General features: G+C 42.1%; 1 protein-coding gene across 1 annotated transcript in view; it reads left to right on the top strand.

The window, feature by feature from the left end:
- The first annotated feature begins 591 nt into the window (after positions 1 to 591).
- MAMDC2 (MAM domain containing 2) overlaps positions 592 to 15,542 on the top strand; it is a 55,395-nt gene continuing 40,444 nt past the window's right edge. Inside the window, exon 1 of the mRNA XM_054283236.1 lies at positions 592 to 1,186. Coding sequence (XP_054139211.1) covers positions 592 to 1,186 — 595 coding nt within the window. The remainder of the gene's footprint in view (positions 1,187 to 15,542) is intronic.

Raw genomic sequence — 15,542 nt, 5'->3', positions numbered from 1 at the left:
GGCAACTTTGGCAATATCTAACAGCAGTCCCGGACAGGAGAGGAACAGAGGAAATGGAGCGTCAGGACTCATCAGGGTGGTGCATGGTTGGAGAGTGAGAGGGAGTAGCACAGCTGAAGCAGTGGAAATTCAGAGCATTCTCAAGGAAGAAACACTTTCCCCACAAAAACAGCCCAGGATTGGAGCCAGGCCCAGCCAGGCCAACCAGCCTTGGAGGTTATCTACCCCCAACTGAGCAACCTCCAAGCTCAAAGCTGGCTCTGCTTTGAGCAGAGTTTGGACTGGATGTCTCTTGTGGTCCAAGAGCTGAGCTGCTCTGTAAACTGATGAACTACAGCACTTGGAGCATCTCAGCAGCTGCTGGACCATTCTTAGCTAAAAGTGCCAGGGTACCCTGCCATGGTCCTCTGAAGGTCCGGTTTAGTGGAAGGGAAGGACAGACAGGCAAGGTGTGCTAACACGGGAGCTCTGGTGCAGTGGGAGCCCCCTCATCCTCTGCAGATGTGTTTGAGTGGTGATCTTCCTGTTGTGCACAAACACCTGACAGGCACTGCGTCAGCCAGAGCCAAGCTCTTCGAGTGGTACCCAGCGATGGTAAAACAAGGACGGGAGCGATGCGCTGCGTACAAGCTGAAACGCGGGAAAACAACACTTAAACGTACGAAAGCACATTTTCCCCGCGCGGGGGGAGGGATACTCTTCCGCAGGCTGCCCGGAGAGGCGGCGGCAGCCCCCGCTCTGGAGGGCACTGCAGCCTCAGCCGCTCCGGCCCCGGGCCACCGTCGGGCCAGCCCCGCTCGGCGACAGGAGCGGCACGGGCCGCCCCCCGCGCTGTCCGCGGGCCCTCCCCGTGCCTGCCCCGCCTGCCCGGCCGCTGCCCTGCCCTGCCCGCGCCCCGCCGGCCGGGGTGCCCAGGCCGCGCTCCCGCCGCTCTCCGCGCCCCGGGGAAGATGCCGCGGCTCTGCCTGCTCGCCGCGCTCGGTAAGCGGCGCCTCCCGCCCGCCCGGGCTCCGGGGCGGCGGCGGCCCCCGGGCCGGGCGCGCCGTGACCGCGGCTCGTTTTGTCCTTGCAGCTCTGCGGCTCGCCGGGGCGGCCTTGCTCTCGCCCGGGTCGTGCACCTTCGAGGACAGCGCCTGCGGCTACCAGTGGGACTACGCGCATCTGCCCTGGACGCTGCACGGCGAAGGTGAGAGCGCCGCCGCTGCGGGCGCAGCTCCCGCTCACCTTCCCCCGGCGCTGCCCCGGCCCGCGGCCGCCTCCCGGGTGCCGGCGGCGCCGCCCGGCGCTCGCGGGGAGCGGCCACCGTCGGGATCCTCCCTGTGCTCCCCCTGACAACGGGCTGGCCCTGCGGGGAGGCGTCTGCGCTCCCCCGGCACTGGTATCTCCGCAGGTCTCTGCAGGATGCCTCAGAAGTCTCCTTGCTTTCTCTGTCTTTCACGTTTTGTTGGGAAAAGGTGTCTTTTATAAGACCTCTTTCTAAAAAGACCAGTCACATCGGTCCCATTCCTTACGCATTATTTTCCTTGTGCATTCCTTATGCATTATTTTCTTTCTAAATGTATTTTGGGTTCTACTCCAAAAGTTGATGCATTTCCAGGGCAAGAGACAGTCTTTGCCAAGAGTATCTTTGCGACATGTTCAATTAAGACTTTTCTCTGATTTATCGTATGTCCAGTTCAACAGAAAAAGTGAAGTCTTTCAGTAAGTTGTACTAGGCTTTACAAGACTAAATGCTGTTGAAAAGAATAATCAGTCACTGCACAGTGTCCATGCAGCTCTGACTGCTTGGTAAGTTTTCAGCGTGGGCTCCAATATTTGACAGAATCTACATAAACAAAAGACTAAACAAAAATATACACAGCATAGTTGTAACTGGGTAATAGAATAATTTAGTTTTGATTATGTGTTCACCAAATTGTCATTCGTGAAGTGAAAGCTGTGCTCACACAGAAAGAGAGACTATGTGTTTTTAAAGTTTTTAAGTCCAAAAACACGTGCCAAGAATAATGAAGAGGTGAGTACAGATACAAAGAGATAGACAGCTTCTCAGAAACCATTAATCAGTGCTCCATTCAAAACTGGCTGGTCCAGTTTTGTATTCCACTTGTCTCTCATTTGAGAAAAACTGTTTTTTACCCCTGATTCATACCCAGTTCTCACCTATGCAAAATAAGTCACCTTCATTGCTCCTTTTTAGTTTACTCAGTAGGCTTTGAGAATGTACAAAAAACCCTAACTCAGAAAAGCCTGCAAGGATGTAATAATTGAAATATGTGCTTTTTCTCTTTTTTGATATATATTTCTTAGTGTATTTATTTATTTAAATATACATAGATTTTCCTGTATTTTTGAAATTTCCTGTATTAGTAGAAATTTAGTTACCACCTTTGCTGTCCCAGCTATGCCTCCCAACACCATGCCCTCCTAGTCTGTCTGTCTGCAAAGCAGCACTTACTTCCTCCTTGAGATTTACAGGCAGCCGCATGGTAGTGGTATTGATTCAGCTCCAAGGGACTGGGAGCTGCTGGGAGCAAAACCTACGTGAGTGGGTGTGCATCATGTGGTGCACATCCACGCTGCAGTGTTCCAGGATATAAGGACCTTTGACCAGGGCTTTGGGTCAGCAGCAGCCTGCTTTTTTGGTGCACAGAACACAATTTTTGTTACCGTAGTTTGATCTCTCTTTACAAACAAATAGACCAGCAGCTGCGGGGCTTCTGTTATTGTACATCTCATTTTCAGAGATACATAACTGAACTGCTGTACTCTGGGAGGATGTGTGGTATACCAGCTCTCGTAATTGGCATAGTTCTGTCAGGATTTCCATTATAAACAGTTTTTGTGCAGTCTGTAATTTGATCATAGCAAGACATTCTGTGCAAACATTTGGCACACAAGGTATTCTATTAGTCTCCTCAGAAATACATTCATAGAATCACAGCTAAACCTAGCTGAAAAGAATCCATTCTAATCTGCACAGCAGGTGTGCAAAACTAACCTTCCTTAGACGCTCTTTCATTCTTTTATCTTATAAAACCATGCCCCTTTTGGCAGCACTGTGTCCTGGTATTTGCTGGTCAGTGTATGTGCCTGTGGCGATTTACTGGGACAACAGAGGAGGTTGAGAACAGGAGACACAGCTTAGCTTTGAATTGTTCAGTTTCTCCTTGCATTGCTTCAAAGTTGCTTTATTATTTTAAAATATTATTTGTGCTATAGAAATTCACAAATAACATTTTAAAATAACAAAGCAACTTTGCATTCAGTGGGTCTTTAACGGGGATTATGTGACTTGCAGTGCAAGTTCTTGCATCTTATAAATGTCTCAATAGTGTAGTCTTGTGCCAAACTGTCAAGGTGATGTAAATATAACTAAAACCATGCCCAGAAAATTCCGCTCCATACTTGAAAGTATTTTGCCCAGTTGCCAGGGAAGCCAGCATCTTCTGATGGGCCAGGCACACAGAAAGGAAGTATGAGTTTTGCTTTTGTTTGCAGCTACACAGTCCCACTTAAATGAATGTATTTCTAAGGTTCAGCTGCTGTTTTAAATGTTTCTGGTTTCTCTTTAGTGTTCCGATAGTTCCAGCATACAATAATTTTTTTTGTTTAATTTTAGAATTTTCATAATTGAAAAAACTTTAATTTTTAAAGTTTTGATACCTGTAACTGGCATTTTAGGGCCTATTTTAATCAAGTGCAAATCAAAAGAAAATACTCAGTGCTACAAAGGATAGCTGTTTCACTGCTAACTGCTTTACTCAAGACTGGCAGGCCTGGCCCTAGTGAAGTGGCTGTTTGTGGGAACAGCTATAAAGGAAACAATTCAGGCATCTGTCCAGTCAACCTGTGCTCCCATAAAACCTCTGCTTCAGTGAACCCCTCTGTCAGCCTCAGGCTCTCTCACATGACTCTGAATTCAGGAATAGGACCTTCAAGCATATCAAGGTGCTTTTTTTAACTGTCAGCTTTTTCAGTGACTGGCGAGCTCAGTGTTTGCCTTTTAGAACTATGATGATTTTAGCAGACAAACACCATGCAAGGGAAAACGCAACATACAGAAAAAGCTGGACATAAAGGGGATATAAATTTCTGGTGAGCCTTGGGGTGGTTTGGGAAGCACACCCATCTGAGGTCATGGCCCAGGCTGGTTAAGCACAGCATCAGGCTTGAGGCAGCGTGATCCCTAAGGAGCCAGTTCTGTTTTCAGTGTAGCATGGGAAATTCCATGCAACATGTTCTGCTGTTCTCTTTCAGGTGTTTGTAGGATACCAACTACACAAGAAACATTGTAATGTTGTTGCTTAGGAAGAGAGCGTCATTATGTAATCCTGCTTCTGAAAGGAGCAACAGATCAATTTGTATGTTACCAGTGATAAGATCTGAAAGCTTTGTGAGTTTCTGCTATGCATAAACAGAGGTGACAATGGTCCATTTTCATTTCAGTGGTGTAGGCATTCCCGCAGAAATGTTACTGCATTCACGATGCCTCTGAACAGATAATTTTACTTTAAGTTCAGAATACAAGACAAAGATTATACTCTTGGACTCAACCAATGGATAGGAAATTTAGGAATCACATCTATATTCATCACTACTATAGTAGTTAGAGATAGTTGAGAAGCTTCAACACCATGCTGGTTCTACTAACACCTGCAGGTGTATGGAGCATGAGTTCATGTCCAGTTATTTTGGGACATAGAGCTTTGCACATGCAAAGTGGCTGATTTTCACAAGAATTCCCTTTTTTGTCAGGAGCATATGTGTTTGCAAGACAAATACCAGTTAATTCTGATACATGCTGTCAAACTGTGTAGGGTAAGATTCATCAAATAATATTGAGATTTTCTTTAACCAAATTGCACAATTATTTTAGATGGCAGACATGCTCTGGAAATCCAAAATGGTCTTTGAAACAAAGGAAAATGCTGTGTGTGATAGGCAGTAATCCTCAGCTGAGTAATTAATAAAACCATGCAGACTCACTTGAAACAGCAGTAGGAAACACAGCCTTGGTTCAATTGTAGGCATTCTAAAATGTTAAGTTTGGGCATTTTTTGCCAAATCTTACACTTAGTCATGGCCAGCACAGAGCTGGCCATAACATGATGGTAAGAACATCCTGCTCACAAACATTATTAGAGATAAATTTCATTAAACGCAATAACAATGGCATGTCTTTTCTGTGACTCTGGGCAATGTTTACATTTTTGCTTAGAATATCTGTACAGCACTTTATGTGAACTGTGGGTATGTTTTATTTTCCATTGCCCTTCACTGTAACAGAGACCGGTTTAATACTGCTAAAAATAATGTGCATTTTGGCTTTCAGCTTAACTCTGCCCTAATGGAGTTTACTATGCTGCATCAGCTTGCCTGGATTTAAGCACTAGATAAGAAACTTGTCTATTATGACAGCAACCTATAAGGAAGAGTGATTTTATATTGGCAATATGCTCCAAAAAGCAAGAGATCATTGTTTCATGTGCCTAATGAGTTTTGTGGCACTGAAACACTAGAGCTGTCACTGGTAGTTGATACAGCTGAATGCACCTGGCTCTCATAGGATAATTGACAGCTTCAAATACCTATTTTTTGAGTGTTGCTTTCCTTCAGAAATTCTGGAAGTGTGTATTTCTTCATATCTCATGTCACCAAGGGTACATTTTAATAGCCCACATTTCAGGGGTTTAATAATGCTTTTCTTTCTGCAGTATTTTGAAGGAAAAGAGATAGATTTCACTCAGAAGAGTGATGAAATGGATTACATTACATACAAATATGGCCATTTTTTCTTATTCTTAAAGCATATGCCTATTTTTGCCTATTCCAAGATGCTGCTCCTGTGGTGCAGTCCAAACAGTGCACCAGGTAACAATTTATAGAAAGCAAGCAACATCAATAACAGTAGCTTCAGGAAACTGAAGTTTGTCTTTTGGAACAGATTTATCGCATTGCTACACTTAAAAATTTTTGGAAAATAATTTCAAGAGACAGGACAGCTATTGCAGGCCATCAGATAAGTCAGGCGTGAGAGCAGCAGCATAAGGAATCTCAAATCTAAACATTGCCTGCATACCATTTAAATAGCTTGTATTTACAGCTGTGCCATATGACTTAAAATTGACCTCTTTTGATCTGAGCTCTCTGATCTTGAATGTCACATCATGTGGTTGTAATATGCAGAGTAATGAAGCAGGTGATAATTGGCAATCCTAGATTTTGTGGCCCAGGAAACACAGTTCATGTCTGATATGTGCTCTGTCATGCTTCTTTACAAACCTATTGGCAAATAAATTAGCACATTTGAAGGCTTAGTTTTCTTTCCATCTATCTACAGTACTTTCTTGTATGTTTGGAAATACATAATTTGAAAACGTAAAGAAAACTTGTAACATTGCTGGCTTTGTACAATTCTTGTACAAGACAAGTGGTCTTGTGTTTGTTGTGAGATCACTGTGTATTTGGGAGTCAAGGGGACTTGCACCAGCTTATACCTAGCTGCAGCAGAACTGGGCTGGCATACCCCAGCGCTTGTTTGCTGGCAAGTTCTCAGTTGATGAATTCACCCTGCCACAGGAGCTTATTGGTTTGGGATTTCCAAACCTGTAGCCACAGCATCTCTGCTCTGAGTGCTGTTTGATGGAGGGTAGCGGCCCTTAGATTGGCATATGGTCTGTTTTGCCTTGATCTGATAATTAAAATGTTGGTGTTCCTGGCCAAAGTAATTTAATTTAGGGAGACAGCTGTCCTTACTGAGGAGCGGGGAAAGAAAAAAATTTCTTTTACACTTAGACTCTCATGTTCTTCTTGTTTTCCTTTACTTCTGGTGCCATTTCTCCTGTACACTCTACTTTGACTACTCAGCCACCACTCTGGTGTTAGCAACTCCCTTCTTCATACTGTTTTCCTGTTCAGGCTGTCACTGGCAGTTTAATAGTAGTACCTGCCATGTGTGAGGAGCATTCCATTTTGCTTCAGCCTATCCCTTGTCTTGCTGATCCCAGATCCCAGAATTTTACATTTTGCTTGCCCAGGTGTAACATCCATCCTAGGCTCCTGGTTATTGGCATTTTTATTGAGCTATGCCCAAATTACTGTTATTAGTGTATTTTTCCCCATCTTCAGAGGCAGGTCTTGTGCAGAAAAAAAAAGACAGCCAAGGGCACTTTATGTCCATCAAGAGCTTCAGCAGCAGTTGCCTGTGCATGATGACACTTGTGATAAGTCTGGCCTTTCCATTTGCCGCAGGGGAGCAAACAAAGCCCAAGTTGTTGTCAGTGAGTCACTACATGAGAGATGAGTTTCAAAGCATTCCTCTTCTCCACAGAATGGTAACATTCTCCTAAGTGTATTTTCATATACAGCTGTTACTGATTCAGCACTTACAGAGTCGACAACTGCTGTCGTGCATTTTGCACTGAGCCATAGAATCTGGCCACAAGTGAGGGAGGATGGCTCTCAGAAAATTAATGTTTACTGAATATACCTTGCACTTCTGACAGTAGGCTGGACTTCGTTTTGCATAAAAGTACTGAAAATAGATGATTTGCCACTTGAATTTAGGAAAAAAAAAAAAAAGAAAAAACTGTAGGAGGGCAAAAGAGAATTTGGGAGTTGTGATGGAGGTGAAATCACCTCAGTCAGAAAAATCACTTGCATGTAACCCCTGGCCCTGCAGATGTTGTTGAAGTTACCTAAAATTCAAGTACAGACATGCAAATCACTGAAAACTGCTAGAAATATTTTCAGCTTTCTGAAAAAGAATGGAAGATGCAAATGAACTGATGTTAAGCTTCTTTCAGGAATTTCAAGATGCAGCATGGCATGAGCTTTTTTATCAGTAAAATGCTGTTAGGCAATATTTTGTGGTTGTTACACCTATTGCATTACATGCATAATAATTTTGAAAAAAGAAGAAGAAAGCCAATCATTTGCCAGTTCATTTTTTTTGAGGGAAGGGAAGAAATTTTCACTATAAATTTTGGTCAAGATCCAGTGTGAGTCAAGATCTGTAGTGAGGAAAAGTAAGCTTGCACTTGTGCTGAAAGGATGGTCACAGATACTCCAGAAGCACTTCTACTAGTAAAGAAGATTTGTTCATCTTGCATATGGTCCAGACTGTTAAAACTTTAATAGAATCAGCCTGAAAATGCCCTAATATTCTCATTATATAGGATGCTGTTCAGTAGAAATATTTGGAAGCTTATTGAAAAAGTAAGTCCAAACCAGTTACAACTAGCCGGTTTTGTTCACTTTTTTTGGAGCTCTCCCATGATGTTACTTTCTGAGACGTTTCATCCCCAGCCACTGTGTGCAAGAGCAATGCAAGCAAAGCTATAATTACTGACTGATTAAACTTACCAAATAGGGCCAAATCTTCTGTGGTTACATCTCATGAAAATATACTTTAAAAAATGGGGAGATTTTTCTTTAACGTTTGCGTTTTTACTGTCTTAACAATACTTTTTTGTTGTTGTGCTACAGAAGGCCAGATAAAAGGCCACAGTCATCCATGTAATTTTATATAATGCTTTGATTGCTTAGAATGCTTTATATAATTTGAAGAGTTTTATTGCTCCCAAGGAAAAAAGTAAGCCTCTTTTGCCCCATCTTTCACTGTGTCTCCAGACAGCCAGAGATTAACGTGTGATTATTGTAGTCCTTCTTCACAGCACAATCAAGCCAAAGATTCCTACAATTTTACCTAACAGTATAGTGGTCTTTGATTAACAGTGTGTTCTACACTATATGGCTGTTTCTTTCCTCCAACACATTTTCCTTTGCAAATGTGGCTCAAGATCAGTATTTGAGACTACTCTTCAAGTGTGAGTAATTGTGTTGGTGTACTTTGAATGCTGTTTTGAATAGATATATTCTCTGATAGAGTATGAGCTACATGTTACTAGCGCTTCTCTCTGTTCTGAAAACCTTGTAAGTCTAGTATGAAAATAACCATGAATCATGGTAATTAGAATTCCATTTGAAACATTAGCCAAAGTCTTTTAGGAAACAGAGTCTTCACAGTTTTCAATTAGCAAACTGTTAAAATGTTTTAAGAGGCACTCTTGTGATGTGCCAAGTTTCTTCAAAATTTCCTGGGCTGCAAAATGCATTTGATATTAAAAATGCATAAAGAACTACAGTAATGGAAGGGCAGTTTACAGCTGTTGTATACAAAACCATATTGAGATACAAAGTTATTAAAGGAGGTAATTATCCATATTTCAGATGATCTTATTTTTTGGATGTTACATCACTAACAATTGATCAATACTGTGACACTGTTGCCTTGTCTGTCCCTCATGCTTCGGAAAGACTGGAGCAGGCTTCTGTGTGACAGTGAACTCTAGGGAAATGCTAATGCATTTGTCGCAAAATTTTACACCTGGAGAGTAAGGAAGACAGAAAATTATACCTGATTATACCTGTGAATAAGCAGATTTCCCTGTTTTCTAGTAATAACATTAAAGATGATGTTCTAAGGCACTAAACAAAATTTAGATTTACTCTGTAAACGCTTCTCTTTGGTAAAATTTTTAAGTGTTCCAAAAAGAACTTTCCTCTTGCAGTAGAAATCCTCGGCAGATACATAAGATGGGGAACCTTAATTGTCCAATGAACTTAATAATTCATTTGTAGATCTGGCAATGAAAATATGACTCCCTTCACCAGCCTCTTTCATGTTTGCTAAACAGTGTTTATTCCAGCCTGGAACATGGTTTTTTGCTTTTCAGAAAATACCATGAACATGACTTGAGAAGGCCCTTGAAAAAGGCCGGAGTCAGCAGGTAGGATGAGTGCTTTCTCTGGGTTAGAGAACTGTGGAGTGCAGCAAACACCACTCAACATCTGTCTGTTCATTCCAGGGTTAGATGATAAGGTTGGTGCCTGGCTATAAGAACCCAGCCAGGCTTATGGAGTTATAGGCACCTGTAAGGCAAAGTCACTTCTGAATTAAAATCTTTATGGATGCTGCAAGATCTGTGAGCACTGGAGGGTCTTTTGGGAAAACATTCCATGTTTTTTATATTGTGGCCTAGTTAGGAACAGCTCAGCAGAAAAGGCCCTGGAGGCTTTGGTGGGTACGAGGTTGGACATGAGCCAGCAATGTGTCCTTATGGCAAGGGCAGCTCGTGGTGGCCTGGGCTGCATGAGCAGTGTTGCCAGCAGCTCAGGAGTGACCCTTTCCCTCTGTTCAGCACTGCTGGAGCCCTGTCTGGAGATCTATCCAGTTCTGGCCTTCCCAGTACAAGAGAGACATGGACATAGCCGAGAGAGCCCAGTGAAAGATTGTGAAGATGATTAAGAGACTGCAGCATCTCTAGTGTGAGAAAAGTCTGCAAGAGCTGGGACTGTTCAGTCTGGAGAAAAGAAGGCTTGAGGGTGAAGTTTATATTATAAATAAATAGACAGACCTGAAGGGAGGGTGCAAAGGGGACAGAGCCAGGCTCTTTCTGGTGGTAGCCAGTGACAGGACCAGAGGCAATAGGCACACACTACAACACAGAATGTTCCCTCTGAACAACAAGAAGCACTCTTTCACTGCGAGGGCAGCTGTGAGGCTGTGGAGTCTCTATTCCAGCTGATACTAAAAAGTTGTCTGGACATGGTCCTCAGCAACTGGCTGTAGGTGGCCCTGCTTGAGCAGGAGGGTCTGAACAGATGATTTCTGGTGGTGTCTTCCAGCCTTAACTAGTCTGTGATTCTGTGGCATCTATGTATTTTTGAATGAAAGTTAAAAAAGCCCTGCTGCAGTGGCCTTTCAGAGATATCTTCATGCACAGGAAAAGAACATAAGAATTTCTGGTTCCTTTTAAAGTTAAGAATTAAACAGAATAGTCGCATGCTATGTGTATGTATATATGAAATCTCTGATCCATTTGAATGTATGTATATATGAAATCTCTGCACCCTCATGCAAGAGAAGAAATTAGTTTGTTGTAGATCCTGTTAGATTAATGACCTCTTAGTTGTAAGCAGGATACAGAGAACTTGCTGGTTACTGGTATCTTTGGAGCTTGACTGTCATGTAGCTAATGTTTCTAATGCTTATGGCTGCAGAATTTCATGGGAAGCAGACAGGTTAAAGTGTAGAGTGCTCTGATGCATTTTGTGACAGGATCTGTTCTTTATAATTTCCTACCTTTTTAGTAATTTCCTTTTGAAAGCCTGGCTTTGCTGTGTTCTGTTTAGACATGGTTGTTATCCTGAGGAAGTTTTAGCAAAATAGTTGTGCTCCTTCTAATCTTGGCAGATCATTCTGCAAATGAACCTCCTTGACTGAGACCACAGTTTTGCAGCTGTTTGGCCAAAGTGAATTGAGTTCATTTTAGGCCATATGAGAGAGTTGATGGTAACTGGCATCATTGTTTTCTGGAGCCAGCCAGGAAGCAGATGAATGAATGAACATTGACTCTGAGTTGCTCTCAGCTCACCACTATGTTCAGGCAGGTGATGAAACAGATGTAGATGTCTGTGCTCCCTCCCACGCATCTGTTTGGGAAATAAGAGTCCTTAATTCTCCCAGGCCATGTATCCTCAAGCTGGCCTGCAGTTCATTATCAGTTCATTATTCATTATCATTTATTGCTGTTGTCTGCTCCTAGCAAATCCCATCTTCTCTCCTTCTCCTGAGTGCCAGATGTACAGCAAGTTATATTCTCTGCCTTGGACATGTAAACACTTGTGGCAAACAATCACAGTCATTTGCGGGCTCTAGGCACAAGCTGGAACCAGCAGACTGGGTACCTGGTGACACATTTCTTCATGCTTCACAATCTTCCTGAGATATTTTTTATCCCAGGAGAATCATATTTGTGTACCCAAGTGTCAGTTTTGTCCTGTATGATTACAGTAGTACAACAGTGAGAACTGGAGTAATGCCATTGTTGCTATATTTTGCCTCTACTCCATAGTCATTAATTTTCCATTATGGAGCCTGACAGTTTGGTGTCATCTTTAACTGTTCAATTCAGAAAATTTACTCAATACAGACTGCAAGAAAATGAGGAACTTCTAGTCCTTCTCTGGCTTTGGGCTACAGGTTGGTTTACTCCCCTGGCTGAGAGCAAATTTGGATATGGTTTTCCATTGTGTAAACTACTTTTTGATTGTGTCAATTCCTGACCTCTTAAGGAAAATAAAGTCTGCCTTGAGTGCTAGAATACACAGAGATACCCAAACACAAACTGCAAATGCAGCTATCCTGGTGCCTGGATTTTAAAAGCTAACAAATATAGCAGCAATAAATGTTTCAAGAAATCTGGATATATTAGATATTTTCTTCCCTTAGAGGTAGGCCTTAGCAACATGATAATGTGGGCACAAGCAGCTATAAAATCTGACACTGTACAGAATAAAGTCCATTTTCCAGTCTGTGTCATTATACAGGTTTGCTTAATGTTTGCATCTGCAGCTTAATATTGAGCTTCACAGTGCTCACTGTCAGTATTAACATCTTCACAGACAGCCTCGAAAACTCACATCTAGCTATAGAAATGCTTCATTTTAAGATGTTGTTTTATAGCATTTCAAGTAGAGTGACCTTTAACATTTTGAATATGCATCCATGTAGCCAGGCAGTGCTAATCTAAGCTGAGCTTTGCAGAAGTTTAGTTGAAGTTCACTAACAAGCAGAAGGAATTCAAATGAATGAAGCTTTTCTAGTTCCTATACAGTCATTGCTTTGCATTTGCATTCTTACAAGACCTTTCACAGAGAAATTTCTTTCCTGGCCAAGGATACTCTTGTGTGCTTGAGTAGAAACATGAGAAACTTTATACCAATACCAGATTGTTCTCTAAATATAGCCACTTCTAGTTGTTATTTTAAACTGAGTGTCAAACTGGAGAGTTATTAGGGCAGTAACTGTGGTTTGTTTGAAAAAGAAGAGAGAACGTTGCACAGTGAAGTTGTCTTATATGGAAATAAGATGAGTGGTATGTGTAGTTTGGACTACCACATGTAGGTAGAAACCTGAGAGCAGTAATCAGTGTTTGTTTTTATATAAACTTGGAGTGAGTATAAAGTGAATATAAATTCACAGCTGATGGATGTTGAAGCCAAAAATAGGGTTACATGATCAATCATCCCTTACTAGCATAGGAATGAGAATCTTTTCCTGTGCTGGGTCAGCTAGATATTTTTCTGTTAGTTAAAAAAGTTCTCTTTTCATGGTTCCTTAGACTTTGTGCTGGTTTTCTGATTTATTTTTCTAATTTTTTTGAGAGAGACTATTTTGTGTTTTCTGTTAGCTATGCATCTAGAAGGAAGTTTCATTGCTATGCCTATGGTTGACCTGCAGGTTAGTCCACTGTGAGAAAGTTGAAGCCCAGAGCAGTAAGAAGTCTCGACAGAAGTCCACAGACTGAAAATATTTAAACAATTCTGTGAAAAGGCCAAAACCTCCTACTTTATCTTTGAAACTTGCTGGAAAATGGAATTGTTGCCTGCTGGACATCTGCACTTGCTGAATCGTCCTCATAAGGTCTTTTCTAATGTAGTGGCTGTACCATCTGATTTTGTATGAGCTGCCTTGTCCTGCAGTGTACGCCCTGGCAGGGAAGGGTGGCAGACAGAAGGGGCCTCACAGGAATGTTTTGCTCTAGCCTGATGGAAGAAGGCAGCCTGGAATCTTTTGGGAAGATGTTTGCAGGCTTTACCTGGCCAGGGGGTCTGTGCATTTAAGCACAGGCTGGTGAGGAGGTTGCATGGTGTGCCCAGGGAAGCTGCTGCAGGGTTTCCATTAGTGCTGCTGTGGTCACTCTTGTCCCCTGAGGTGCCTGAAGGTGGCAAGAAAAAGCCCTGCAAAGGCATGGAGGAGAGCTGAGGAGTGGTAGATTGTCCAAAGCCATGAATGCATCAGGTAGGTAGACCACAGCATATCTGTTGAAAAGGCTGCTGAAGGAGTCCAGGTCAAAAAGGAATTGATATGCAGCATGGAATTTCAAAATTTAACCAGGAGTCCTGGCTCTGCTTTCCAATCACTTTATCTCTACCAGCTTCTTATATCAGTATATTACCAAATAATAAATCAATTTTTTTCCAGAAAGCTGAGAGAATTATAAAAATTTTGAAATATCGTGACCTCTGTCAGTCCTCTATCAACCACTTCTGCTGGCCATCATCTCTAACTAATGCCAGTAGTCTTGTATCAGCAACAGTCTGCAAGCATCCACAACCAAAGAGCCATAAGCTGTGAGGGAGGATGGACCACTACTGTGACAACTTCAGTGAGCATCAGAGATGAGCATGAGATGGGTTGCTCAGTTCCAAACTTTTATTCATCATTGATGATTCCCTGCTCAGAAGAAATCAAACCAATTATATAAGTAATACTCCAAATAATTGTTTTTGCTCTTTTCTCCAGTTGCAACATATTTTTAATTTTCATCTAAAGCGATTAATTAAATTAATTGCTTTTAAAACACCAACTGTAATGAACTAGTCTATACTTACTGCTTTATTCTCCTATTTCACCAGCTTATTGCACAACTGCATAATATTTAATAATAATAATGTGGAGATAAGCACAACACAGTACAGTGCAGGCACAGAACTGAGGGCAAGAAGTGGGTGTGGACTGTAGGGGGAAATGAAGACCACCGAAAACTATCAAAGCCCTCTGGACTATTTCCATAAAAGTCTAAAAGAATGTACCATGTGTGGTAGCCGATTCACATAGAAGGCAAGAAACTTATTTCCAGGCAGGGATAACTTACCTGTAGGAAGGTAGCTCTGCAAAGCCCAGATGCTTGGGCACTTCCAGGACCCAGCTGGTTCAATACTAGAGCCAGGACTGGTGACATCTTTTTCTTCCTTCCTTTCTCTCTTTCTCTCTCTCCTTCTTTAATTAACATCTCTCTTCCTCTTCTCTTTTACCCTACGCCTTTATCCAAAACCCGCTGTTTTGTGTTCATATAGCAGGTCAGGAACAAACACACCAATTTCCTTGCAAGGGTATAATTTACTAACAAAACTTCACAAGCTTTTGCAGGCTCTCTGACTTCTGTCATTCCTTTTGACTGGGAGCCTCTATGAATCTTACAGAATCTTTCAGAAATATGTTACCTACTTGCAGGGTGTATTTTATTGACCCGCCCCATTATAATTTTTTTAAAACGGAAATAGTAAAATGCATATAGCAAAGTTCTTTGCAGCATTCTTGTGTCATTACATTTTCCTAAGTTCAGAATGGGAAGAGTTTTTGCCTTAGATAATTTTTTCGTACTAGATCAGCTTCTATCAGCTTCTTGGTACCTTTAGAGACCAGGGTTTTGAAGACTGGTATGTGAGTTCTTGTGCTTTCTTTCCTTCCTCAGAACACTGCAGCTGTAGGGCTCAGTACTTTGGGTTACTTCAGTATCATGCATTGAAAAGTTGTCTTTTCTGAGTTCCCAATGGTTATAAATATTCCCCTTGTTTTCCAAGATAAAACATGGCAAGCATCTTCTCTTGTGCCCTAGTTTACTCTCAGCTTCTGAGGTGTGGAGGAGCAGCAGCTCCGGGAGTTTCCCTCTGCATGCTCTGAGTCTTTCTCC

This window comes from Melozone crissalis, unplaced genomic scaffold, assembly GCF_028551555.1.
Source record: "Melozone crissalis strain CALT ecotype California unplaced genomic scaffold, PUWL_Pcris_2 ptg000036l_1, whole genome shotgun sequence".
Lineage (NCBI taxonomy): Eukaryota > Metazoa > Chordata > Aves > Passeriformes > Passerellidae > Melozone > Melozone crissalis.
Note: the sequence above shows the minus strand (reverse complement) of the source record. Positions and strands in the feature narration are given on the sequence as shown.